This window comes from Dama dama, chromosome 24 (genome assembly GCF_033118175.1).
Source record: "Dama dama isolate Ldn47 chromosome 24, ASM3311817v1, whole genome shotgun sequence".
NCBI lineage: Eukaryota > Metazoa > Chordata > Mammalia > Artiodactyla > Cervidae > Dama > Dama dama.
The window spans coordinates 33316195-33329488 of NC_083704.1; the positions used below are offsets into that span (position 1 = coordinate 33316195).

Genomic DNA, 13294 nt, shown 5'->3' on the forward strand with positions numbered 1-13294 from the left:
GGGCGCCTCAAAGAGCCACAGTCACGCTGCCCAGGCTTCAGTGCAGCCAGGGAGGAATCGTTGCATGCCTGCAGCATCGCATCCCCGGAGATCTCCAGCTCAGGGACCTCTGTAAGTTCCCTCAGCGTCCTGTCAGATTTTGCAGCAGCGCTGTTTTGCCCTGAGACAAACTGACTGGGTTTTCACCCTAATTGCACCTCCGTCCCAGGGGACCATCCTCAGCCTTAGGTGAATAACTTATGCATTTAATGTATAATAAAGTTTGCCATCAGCATTTCTCTTTCCAAAACATTCCATTTACTTGGTTTTAGAGCCGCATAAACTGTTTTAAAAAGCAATCTGCTCAATTGGGCGAGTTAATGATATTTAATTTGACTGGGCCAAACGTCACGGGATGAGCATCGTGCCCGTAATTGCAGCCATCATCGTCGCCGTTTGGCGTAATGTACATGTAATGCTAATCCCGGGAATAAAGGTTGTCGTTCTCAGTCGGCTGACGGCGTGCACCCGAGTTATCACCTCGCCGAGTCTCTCACTGATGTGATTCCAAGATGACAGCGTAATAAGTGTTATGTGCACAAGGTAATTCAAAACAAATTTGGCTGCAAAAATAGATTGTCTAGGAGAGTAAAGTCCCGCCTCATCTTATCCTCTTTTAGAAGAATGTACCAATGCCTGCAATAGCTTGTCAGGAAGTTTGTGTGGCAGGGGTCAAGTCCCGTAGAATTTATCTATTGCACCCCCACACACAGAGAATTCCAACCTGCAGACTGAAAACATTACTATGTATGTCAGCAGCTCAGAAGCATTTGGGCTAGGGAACTTCACTGAAAAATGAAGATAGCCCCTCAGTATACTAATATGTCTCCTAAGGCTACCTAAGCAGGCTGCATTTTGCCTCTCTGATTTGCAGACTGTCGTCTCCTGGGAAAATGTGGCTCTTCTGGGGTAGGATCCCTATTAGCCCTGGTATCTTAGTAAATTCTTATCATGTGCATGCTAGGCCGTAAAGTAGATTATCTCATTAAACTTTATAATAACCCTAAGAGGCATGACTCTATAAGTACATTTATTTTGCACACGAAGAAACAGACTCAGAATGGTCCAAAACAACAGTTTCTAACCCTGGTCCGATCCCATAGTTTGGGACCCGGGGCACTCCAGCCCTGAGCTGTTAAGGCAAGAGTGGGTCCCCTGGCTTGTGGAGGGAGCATATTTGAACTGTGCCTGATTAACGTACACGTGAGGGCTGCTGAAACTGTTCGACCGGGTCCAGTGCTCTTTCTGTGGAACCCAGTCGTGAGCAGGGGTGACAATCTGATGGGTGATGAGAGGACATTTCACAGTCACCCTCAGGCTCCTGGCTTGCCACTCTTCTTTCTCTGCATCTTAGACCATGGGGATGTTGTGGGTGTTGTTGCATCAATGCCTTTTAATAATATCCTAAGTCGGAGAGATTCAGAAAAGCCGCCTTGTGTTTGTAAGTGTGCTCCCAGACACAGGGCAGCTCTTTGGCGCCGAGAATCTTCTTAGCATAGACTGATGCAGGAGAGTCCTTCCTTTCATTTTCTAGGTACCATTTAAGCATCTGCTCAGTAGTTCTTTGTTGTTTAGTCGCTAAGTCATATCCAACTCTTTGCGACCCCACGGACTGCAGCCCGCCAGGCTTCCCCGTCCATGAGATTTCCCAGGCAAGAATACTGGGGTGGGTTGCCATTTCCTTCTCCAGCGGATCGTCCACACTCGAGGATTAAACCTACATCTCCTGCTTTGGCAGGCAGATTCTTTACCCCTGAGCCACCAGGGACGTCCTCAGTAGTTCTAGCGTTGGTTTCTAACACCTATACAAGTAAAGCAGCAGATGTCATCACTTTCCTATAAAAATAAGCTTACTAAGATATAGTCCTTATCAGAAAAGCATGTTCACTCAGCGTCAGGGGAATGTCAATGGGAACAAAGAAGACGTCCCTGTGTAACTTTCCAAAACATCTGTACGATAGCTGCACCAATCGGTGTTCTGGGCTGCAGGGAGTTAAGATCCAAGTTAAAATGGCCTAAAGCATAAAGATTGTGTTCTCAAATGTGACAAGAACTTTGAGATTAAGAGGTTCTAAGCTTAGTCCGTTCATTTGCTCAATGACAGTCGTCAGGAGATGCCAGTTCTCCATTTTTCTGCTCTGTATCCCTCAGTATGTTAACCTGGCCTCAGAGACCCAGCTCCATCACTAAGCAAAAGAAACCAGACCTCCACACAGGCTAGAGCCAATTAAATGCACACCTGAGGCCTCCCCCAGGGGGAACGCTGTCTGATCTGGTGGAAAGGAGACACAATCCAAGCTTTTGTTGCAGAGAGGAAGCAGGAGGAACAAGGAGACACTTTTTCTCAGGCAGCTAACCTTTCTGCTCAGGTATTTGCAGGACCGTATTACGTGGGTAAAAAGTAAAGACTCCCAGGATGGCTTTTTTTGAGACACAACTTGAAGACTCCTTAGAAGAAAATCCCATGTTCATTCCCTTTTGGCAAAAGCCCTTGTGTTATGGAGAAAGCACAGTTTTGACAAAACTTGCAGAGCCCATTCAAAAGTGGTACGGTCTTGAGTTTGCTGTGAGTAAAACTACCTTTAGTATCAGCCATCACCAGCATGGAGAGCTGGCAAATGGCCAAACCAGTATCTCCTAAGGGTGCTGTGATGTGGCATTAATAGAATCCAGGGACAAATTTTGCTGTGACATCATAAATTCCTTTATTATCTGACTCTAGCTGTGAGGCATTAATGGAAGATATGGCTCAGACAGTTCAGCCTCAGCATTCCGACTTGACTTTCATCCCCTCTACCTCATCCCTGGGCCCTCACAGTTCTCAGCTCTGAGCAGGGAAGGGGTCACAGTGCTCAACAAGTTTGGAAAGCTAGAAAGAATTCCTCCGTGTCCTTTCATTCTGTCCTCAGTGGAAGGAAAGTGAAGACAGTTGTGGTGTTAAATCCTGGCTTCCCGTCTTTCAGGATGAGGGACTGTAAGACTTTGATGGTTCAGCCATTGACTTATTTACTGGTGCACTCGAGGCATTTCACAGCTCCGAGTTCCTGCTCTGCCTAACTCCCTTATGATGATAGTAAATTACTTAAGTGGATTGACTCCAAATCATTAATAATCTCCACTGGCGTGATTCATTTGAGCTTCATTACAAGGAAAGAATCTGACATCTATTCCTCAACCTAACAGTTGTTTACAAGGCATTTCAGCCTCAGAGTTCCCGTCCCCGTAGGGCTGGAGTGAAAGGGCTGAGAACAAAATAGAAAAACTGCTGCACCGTCAGCATTCATGTGCAGCTTGGGTACAGAGAGACTGAAGTGCCTACCTCAGAGGATGGATCTGATTGTCTGTACGCTCTGAAGTAAATGCTGCTGAGGGCGGAAATGTAGAAGCCAGGCAGGAGAAGCAAGGTTCAGAGTTGGTTTGGGCATTTATAAACAAATGACATGAATTTGTCCGTGGAGCTGTCCAGAAGAGATCTGAGACTCTGGCGAACTCCTGCTAACATGCGTTCTACAGAATATGATTCTTAGACCATCATTTTATACCTGACTTTAAAAAGTAGACCAACTTCTTGAGGTAAGACCAAAATATTTCAGAGTCTGATGAACTGCCATGCTAGTGCAATCCTTAGACCAAAGTATCAGAACACAGGGTCACATTCCTTGGCCGTGGGGGGTGGGGCAGGGAAGGTAAATGAAATAGTCACGCTTCCATGTTGCTGGGAATGACTTCATTTTCTAGATGTAAGGTTCTGGCTTCTCTTTCCTCTCCTGTAAGCTCTTCTAAAGAGAACCATGTTCGGTTAGTTTGGATTCTACCATTGGAAAGAATCCTGCTCACAGCATCCAAAGTTGTGACCCATTAGTAACTAGCAAGGTCATCTCATGTGGTTTTATTTGTGGCTGTAAGGGGAGGGGCATGAACATGCTTTGGTCCTGCTACCTTCCCAAGACTGATGAGAAAAGCGTTCAGAGGCATCTTCCTTTCAGTCACGCAGTAGACAGTGGGCACTCAGGAAAGGCAGCCACAGCAAAGGACTCTGCACAGTCACGGACAGCAGAGCAGTGAAGCTAGATGCTTTTTCCCAAACATCAGTCAAAGTGTCCGGTCATCTGAGCTCCTCCTTGATCCCTGCCGTATCCACCTACGGCCTGATTATCACTGACTTAATATTCTCAATTAACTTTTTAAGCAAAAGCAAAGGCATTCATTTAAGAAAGAAATGTCACATCCCTTCCATGAAAGGAAAACTAATCTCACCTGACACGCACTGGAAAATACACACCACTAAAAGGGAAAAATTAATTAATGCCCAGTTATTAATAGCTCGTATGGTGCGATTAAGGCTGAAGCCCGAGGCTGCTCCTTTCTCTCACAGGCAAGACTAGGAGGAGGTGAAACTGTGTAAAGACATTCCAGTAGGAAGCCAAGCCTTCCTCACCATGAGGCTTATTGTTTCGTGTCTGATCCACACACCTCCACACTCACCCGCTTCCCACCAGGCATTCCTGGGGAACCTGACACTGAGCAGTGAAGTTCATGACACCCCCAAGTTTTCCTTTTAGCTGCTTATACACAAAAACCATCTTCCCAGCTTCTGCTTAATTCAGTTCAGTTCAGTTGCTCAGTCGTGTCCGACTCTTTACAACCCCATGGACTGCAGCACCCCAGGCCTCCCGGTTCATCACCAACTCTAAGAGCTTGCTCAAATTCATGTCCATCAAGGCAGTGATGCCATCCAGCCATCTCATCCTCTGTCATCCCCTTCTCCTGCCTTCAGTCTTTCCCAACATCAGAGTCTTTTCCAATGAGTCAGCTCTTTACATCAGGTGGCCAAAGTATTGGAGCTTCCGCTTCAACATCAGTCCTTCCAATGAATACTCAGGACTGATTCCCTTTAGGATGGACTGGTTGGATCCCCTTGCAGTCCAGGGGACTCTCAAGAGTCTTCTCCAACACCACAGTTCCAAAGCATCAATTCTTCAGTGCTCAGCTCTCCTTATTGTCCAGCTCACACATCCATACACGGCTACTGGAAAAAAAAAAGAAAGATAATGCTGTTAAATTCAAACAATTTTTAATCTTTAACAAAATCTGCTTAGTTATAATCCTCTAAACCCTCTCATATTTTCCGACAGGTCAATGGCAAAGACTTATCCAGAGCAACTCACGACCAGGCTGTGGAAGCCTTCAAGACAGCCAAGGAACCCATCGTGGTCCAGGTGTTGAGGAGAACACCGCGGACCAAAATGTTCACTCCTCCATCAGAGTCACAGATGGTGGACACAGGAACTCAGACAGACATCACCTTTGAGCACATCATGGCTCTTACCAAGATGTCCTCGCCCACCCCGCCTGTGCTGGATCCCTATCTCTTGCCAGAGGAGTAAGTCATGTGATAACACATCCTTTTCTTTTTTAGCTTTTAAGGTTATTTTTATTGTTTTGGCTAGGCTCCATCTTCATTGCCACACGCAGGCTTTCTCTGGTTGCGGTGAGCAGAGGTTACTCTCTAGATGTGGTCCACGGGCGTCTCAGTGCAGTGGGTTCTCTCGTTGCAGAGCACAGGCTCTGGAGTGTGGGATCCTCCCAGACCAGGGATCGAACGGGTGTCCCCACCATCGCAGTGGATTATCAAGCAGTGGACCACCAGGGAAGCCCGTGATCGTGCATCTTGAGTGTGTTAGGGGTGGTACAGAAGTACAGGGAAGTCAGTTTTCTTCCTTTCTGTGTGAGGAGAAAAATGAACATGTCTTAACCGTTTTCCTCCAAGTTGCCCATGTTTCACTTTATTGTTTACAGAGGCGATAAATTGAATCCTGCTCAAAACTGCCCCGACATATTAATTACTTTATTATAACCCTGGAGCGGAGTTATTCAAATTATAGCCAAAGAACAAAATTACTTACAAATGTCATAAAAGTTGTTTCAGAATAAAATTTAATCACCGCAAATGGCAGTGGAAAGGTTTGGTAGTTATCACTACGGGGAATGCTGATGGTTCTTTTAAGGAGACAGCAGAGCAAGTTGTGAGTGTAAACGGAGCCCTGGAGATGGTGCCTTCTGCTTTCTTGGGTCTCATTTCAAACCTGGATCCGTGGAATAAACCCACACGTGCCTCATATAAGTACTGCACTTACCGATTAAATAACAGCTGTGATCCAACACATCACAGTAATTACTTCACACGACTCTCCTCTCACCGCACTTCCTGCCAGAGACATCGGGTAGTTCAGAGCCTTTCACGTGGCCAGACCTGATGCTCAAACTAATCTCTCGCTGTGTAACATGTGTAGTTTGCTTGCCTGGGCCTTATTTTTCCTCTGTTTTTAAAATGGGATCATAATAGTACCCATCTCATAGAATTGTTGAAAGATTAAATGAAGTCATGTGTGGAAAATTCTCAGCATGGCATATGGTAAGCACTGGATGAATGACAGCAGTGATCATTGTTGATTTAATCAGTGGTGTAAAACATGTAAGGAGGAAAAATGAGCAGGAAATTTTCTAAGGTGTCCATGGGCTTAAAAGATGTCCATCTTAAGGTGGCTTGTCACACGTGATTTGGCCTGTCTGTGCGCAGAGTGTCCACTTTCCCGTCTTCACCTCTCTGGCTGATTCCCATCTTGTTCCTGGTCCAGGTCGTTGCCTCGATGATGCCTCATTTCCAAGGGCACTTCCACCTCTTCTAGGGGCAGCCTCCGAGTGGTACCTGTCGGGTCTCTATTAGCAGCTCAGGAGTTGCAGCAAGCAACTCCAGACAGAGGCTGGCCTTTCATCGCGTGGTTCTTCTGATGGTTAGCTGTCGTCAGAGCCCAGGGCTGGTTCCCCAGGCGTGGCAAAGGGAACTGGCCTGCAGCAGACAGCGCGTGGAGGGGGAGGGGGGCGTGCCTGTCTGACACGGGGCACGCCAGCACCCTGCTGTGACCTGCTCCTCACGCCTGTCCCTTCTGTGCCCCAGGGAACCGCAGACTCAGCGGTTCCGCCCCCCACAAGCTGGCAGCCAGACTGAAAGGCAAGCCGGTCACACCTCATCTCCCAGACCTCACCAACGATGCGCCAGAGCGTCCCAGTTACTAGGGAACTACCGGATCATTCTCTGACTGCAGTCACTCAGATCAGTTATTTGACGTTTTTGACTCCAACTGCCTTTCATATTGATGAGGCTGTAAGGCTACTTCGACTTTCAATGTTGAACCATCACCGTCACAGGCTTTTTAGGAGCCAAGCCCCTAATTTCCTCTTAAAGTCTAGGTAACAGGACATGACTCGCCCCTCCCCACCCCCCAGGGGCTATTTGAGAAATGTCAGGAGAGTGCAGAGGTCAGCCCGGCCCCAGTCCTGGCTGCAAGGTCAGAGGACAGCAGGATTGTGCATCACGGGCTGAACAGGGGGCGGGTGGAGGCGCGTTAGTTGCCCTGAGGCTCGAGAGCCCAGGCCTTCCAGCCACATCCTCAGGGCTCACAGCCCTGGATATGCAGGCAGCATATTTGCCTGATGGGTTCAGACAGTTGAGAGCCAGCCTTCATTTGAGTGACTGCTCCTGTCTGCTCTGTTGTTTCAAAACTTATTTCCCTGGGCGAGAAGACCAGAGTCCCCAGATTGCTGCGCTGACGTTTGAGAACCTGAAGGTTTGGGCCCCCAGCCGGTAATCAAGCTAAAGCTCTCCATCCGTGTCTGACACCTTTCAGAGCTGCTGCCTTGGCTCCGAGAGGTTCCATTAGTGGTTCTGCCAAAGAGGCGGTGGGTTCTGTGAATTCTGCTTCACACACATTAACCTAGAGAAACGCACGCCTCCATCCTTCTAGCCGTGTGTGTGTAGGGAGCGTGCATATATACATATATGCCTTGCACGCATGCAAGCACATATATTCCAGACATGTAGCTGCACATGGATTGTGATGTCACATGTTTTTCTTATTGTGAGACCATCAAAAGGTGAAAAAAGAAGACTGTCCTAGATGACAGCATAGCAGTTTCGGCCACAGCCCTTTGAACCTAGGTCAGAGGCCGGCACATGTCTTTAAGTGTTGCCTGAAGTTGAGCTTTTTTCCTCCTCAGAGATAAAATCTAAGAATGAAGTCATGAGCAGTAACTATAACTCTGTCTCTGGACTAGAGGCTGAGTTAGAAATTAGTTATACTGACTCGAATGATAGTGGGCCAGGAGGATGGCCACTGGAAGGAACAAAGCCAGTCTTGCTCCTAACCTGTATCTTTTTTTTAAATGTTTTTTTTCAATTGAAGTATAGTTGATTTGCAATGTGTTAATTTCTCCTGTGCAGCAAAGTGATGCAGTTATATACTGTTTTCCCATCATGGTTTATCACAGACTATTGAGCATAGTTCCCTGTGCTATACAGTGGGACCTTGTTGTGTTTCCATCCTATATCTACTAGCTTACCTCTGCTAACCCCAACCTCCCACTACATCCCTCCTCCTCAGCCTGCATCTTAACCCCTTCTTCCAGAAGAAATGGACATAAATGAAGATGATGGAAATATTACGAGGGAGGTCCTGACTATGCCGGGATACACAACGAAAGAGATTTGAACTAAGACCTGAGACTCAGAATTGTCCCGTGGCCCTGCTGGAGTTCCTAATGGGAAAACAGAGACTCAGAACTGTTAGCAGGGCCTTAACGTCCTTTCGTCCTTTTTCAGGCATCCCTCAGCCCATGAATACTATGATCCAAACGACTACATCGCAGGCATCCATCAGGAGATGGACAGGGAGGAGCTGGAGCTAGAGGTAAGAACGTCTGCGTCGCATGTGAACAGTCTTTATTAAGGCAGTAAGTTCTCTATCAGCATATATTGAGATCATCGATCCTCATGTAAAGTACGCTTTTCATGGATTTTAGAAGAAGCATGTTTGGTGAGTCTAGAGCTGTCTGGAACACTGCTTTGCAAGAAGGGCTATTTAATAACCTTTACAGGAGAACACTGCTTTTTGATGATCATTGTGACAATGCAGAGGTCATTAAAAAGCTATCAAATACCTTGGGAGCTCAATTTATGGAGGACGGTGTGTAACCAGAAGTGGGGTCAGCTGCTCGCCGCTCAAAAGCCATTAAAGAGGCCAGCAACTGGGGGGTGGGGAGGGTGGACGCCTGTCTGAAGTCGACTTCCCCCACTGACAATCGGGGGCAAGAACTTTTATAGACAGAGGCAGGGGCCTACATGTAGAAACAGCACAGTCAGCTCTGACAGTCATCTTGAAATGGATCATTGGTGGTCAGATTAGTGTCGTCTTGATTCTTTAAAGTGCAGTCAGTCTTCACTTCCAGGGTCGGTTTGTTCCCATTTCCTTTTCCCATGACCTGAGGCCAAGGAGTTGTGGCAGCTTATGTCATGGGTAGTCTGGTCATCCGATAGTTAACTTCTCCCACCTGGCATCCGTAGGGCAGTATCTATAAGGCAGAATCCTAGGATATGGCTCAGAATATTATCTATAGCCCTTGAGAAGGAACTAAAGATCCTTGTGTGTGTGTATGTTAAGTCACTTCAGTTCTGTCTGACTTTTTGCTGCTCTATGGACCATCGCCCGCCAGGCCCCTCTGTCCATGGGATTCTCCTGGCAAGAATACTGGCGTGGGTGGCCCTGCCCTCCTCCAGGGGATCTCCCTGACCCAGGGGTCGTACCCACGTCTCTTATGTCTCCTGCGTTGGCAAGTGGGTTCTTTCCCAGTCCTTGATTATGCTTAATGACTGAAGTATTATTTGGTCTCCTTTGTTTCCTTTGTTTCTGCATGTTGTCACTTCTCTGAGTAAACTAATTCTTTGGCTGAAGTTTTCCCCCAGACAGAAGGCAGGCAGAGGACGTGGGTACAAGGACCCATAGAGTCCTGCTCCATTTCAGGTGTAGACTTTGCAATTCCTTGGTATTAAGTTACACTCAACCTTACAGCGGTGGATTCTTTACGGCCATCTGAGTTTCTAATGCCTTTGAGCATCCGATGGAAAGCTGTGGTCTCTCCCTGGAAAAATGCTCTTGTCTCTTAAGGGTGTGCATATGGTTTCTGGAGGGTCACTGAGTTCCCGCCATATCTGCCTTATATCATCTGGCTGTATCCAGATACCACCAGAACCAGTCTGCTTTCTCTTTCCCTTTAACTCAACGCAGCTTATTTAAAGAAAATTTTAAAGTAAATGCTTTATCACTTGCTGAGGCAGAAAATTCAGCGTGAATTTCCATGACTAGGAGGTGCCGTACAGTAAACACAGCGGACATGAGGCAGTGTTGTTAAATCCTAGTGCTTGTCACTGGTGGCGCCGAGGGCTGGACACCCAGGGCCCATTCTCTCCACTGCCTCCTGCTTGCCTTCTCTTTGTCTAAGCAGATAGGTTGGTATCAAAGAAGTGCTGAGACTAGCCCAAATTGAGTCTTTCTTCCTAAACAAACTAACTTTCTTTGCGTGAACTGAGAACATCTTGCTTTGGACTGGAGCGGGCCACTCTGAAACACCTCCCTGGAGCCTCGTTATTCCAAGTGTGGTGCAAAAACTGGGGCGGCAGCGCCTGAGGGGTTGTGAGACATGCAGAATCTGGGCCCTCAGACCTAGAGAATCAGAGTCTGCATTTTACCAAGCCCCCCAGGTGCTCCCGTGCACGTGGTGAGGTCCCAGGGGCCCTGACCTGAAGGCCACGGACCCAGAAAGCCCCACTGCCACCTGCCCTTGTCACAGGTCACGTGACTGCGGCTTTGCGAGCTTCCTTCCCTGCGGTGTGGAGCTGTGCCTCCCAGCATCTTAGCAGCACCCGCACCATCTGTGCAGAGTCAGGTCTCACGGACTAGAGATGACTAAGCCCCTCACGGACATTCAGGACTCGGCTCAGACTTCTTCCCATTCATACATAGGCAGCACAGAGAGTCTGCATGCGTGCTTACATTCATTTCTGCTCATCTGCTTTTACTGAGCATCTTACATTAGATGTCTAGTTTGGCACTAGAAATGCAAAATCAGGAAGTCGTCACCTGCCAGCCCTTCAGGAGCTCCTAGTACCTACTTTGGTTTATAGCTGTTAGCTTAGACACGAGTTTTTCATCTAGAGAACAAGACAGTGGCCACTCTCCATCTGTAGCTCCTTTGAGCAGTTACCATGAGGTACATTGAGTCCACACCAGGCAGGAAGACAGCTTTTACACGGGGACTTCTGTTGATAGCAGCTTAGATGTTCCCAGGTTATTTCTGTTTACTAAGTGCCATCTCCTAAAGCAAACCTGCTGGTTTTGGATGAGCAGCCCGTCCTCAGATCAGAGGTCAAGACTCTGGGAGATTCTTCCTAAACCTCCCTGGGGCGGCTCACCAGGAGGAAACACTGTCTATACCTCCAGGAAGGCTCTGTTTTTGGAGGCGTGTCTTTGGGAGGCAGCCCGGTCAGTTCAAGAAGGTTAATGACCAGCAGCCAGTCAAGAGCTGGGCTTCCGAAAGGAGACCCAGTTTTCAGGGGGAATGGTGGGCACTGTCATCCCCACTTCCTTACAGGATTTCTTAGCAGAGACAGGTTGTTGACGGTTCTAAGTCCCATCAGCCTGTTGTACTCCCCCCCACCTCCACCACCAACCCAGGCTTGCTGTGAATAGGGGGCCAGTCTCAACTGTTCATCGTCTCAGTTGGATTAGATTAACATCTGCAGCTTTTGAAAGATAACTATTTCCATGGATATTATATAGGAGGAAAATACATGAGTGTTTGGGGATGTTATAGAAGCAAATACACAGAGAAAAACAGATGTTCTGTCTTTTAAAGTACACAAAATGATCATATTTAGGTAAGCATCAAATCCCTGTTATTTTGAAACTGCTTAGTGTTAAAAGAATTACACCCAAGTATGCCCGAGGGTTGAGCCGCCAAATAATTACCCATAAATTTTCAGGTACTGAACACCTGCTCTGGATCTTCCTGTAGGCAATTAAGAAAGAAACTAGACATCTGAAGAAGGCTTATTTCCCTCAGTCTGTTGTTTCCATTTCCCAGTGGATTCGTCGGTGGCATCCTAGCCAGGCCGAGGCTGCTGTCACCTCTGCTGTCCTGATGTCATTTTGAGATCAGAAAAGGAGAGCTACACTTTCAACAAGGGGACTAAAATGAGCTCCAGACCAGGTCTCAGAGCGAAACATCAGTAGATCACGAGGGAAGTGAGGCCATCCTAGAAATAAATACAGGCTTTCCCCGCCAACCTATGTGATTCTCTGTAGCCTTGAAGGCACAGCATCAGGGCGCCTCCAGGGAACCTTCTCACTACCCTCGCAGTTTCGTAGGCACTTGCCCATCCTTCTCCTGTTCCCCTGCATCTGGAACCTTCCCCCAGCTCTGCTCTTCTCCCCCGGGTCCTGGCCTCACTCAGCATGGCTCATCTCCAGAGAAGCTTCCTTCCCACTCTCAGGCAGCCCTGGCCCCGCACGACCATCCCCTGCTCGTTCCTCCTGCTCAGACAGTGCCTACGGATGGCAGCCACCCAGCCAACATGTTGAATAAAGGCCTTGTTACCCAGCCTCAAATGTAGGGTCCTTGAAGGAAAGTGCAGTCTTTTTAGAGGCATCTCTATATCCCACATGGTGCCACGCATACAGAAAGCATGTAGAGGATTTCTAGAAACATGCACAGAACTTCTGGATCCATAAGGTCTTAAGAGTTATACTTGGGAAACCAATCTTCCTTGAAATGAATAAGCCACCAATGTCCGTCTCTGGGACCTCCCCTCTGATTAAAGTGGCTGTCGTTGAAACCAAAAGCTTGGATCAACCAAGGTGGAGTGGCGCTCTTACTTTTCTTAATTGAGCTATTGTGTCGATTTCATCTAAAATGTCAGGCGTAGCTGTTCATTTTTATCCAGCAGTCCATCTAGACCAGTGAGCAACAGGACAACAGCAGTGGGGGAGCTGTAATCCAGGTAATGGTAATACATTATTCATACCAGTTTGATTAATGGTCTTCTTTGCGATCGTATCTCCATCCTCAGAGATAGTACGTATTAATGACACCTATGCTTTCCGTGATGTGCTCAATCGTCTAAGCCTTTACCTCTAGCTTGGAGTGAGAATGAAATGTTCAGAATTTACAAGTCACCTAGTAACAGTTTCCATTGAGCCCCAAAACACTGTGTCTGAGGATAAGATTAGCTGACAAGTTTCAGAGAGGTGAAATGACTTTCCCAGGGCAGCCTGACTTGCAATTGACAGAGCCAAGTTTATTTTTTATTTGGATCTTCAGTCTGCCTTGGACTCTCAAGCTAAGTCTTTCAATTTTGTTGAGC

At 47.4% G+C, this 13294-nt stretch overlaps 1 protein-coding gene across 1 annotated transcript in view; it reads left to right on the forward strand.

The window, feature by feature from the left end:
* PDZRN3 (PDZ domain containing ring finger 3) overlaps nucleotides 1-13294 on the forward strand; it is a 251783-nt gene that overhangs the window by 223580 nt on the left and 14909 nt on the right. Inside the window, exons 4-5 of the mRNA XM_061128061.1 lie at nucleotides 5175-5422; nucleotides 8699-8786. Of these exons, the coding sequence (XP_060984044.1) occupies nucleotides 5175-5422; nucleotides 8699-8786 (336 nt within the window). The remainder of the gene's footprint in view (nucleotides 1-5174; nucleotides 5423-8698; nucleotides 8787-13294) is intronic.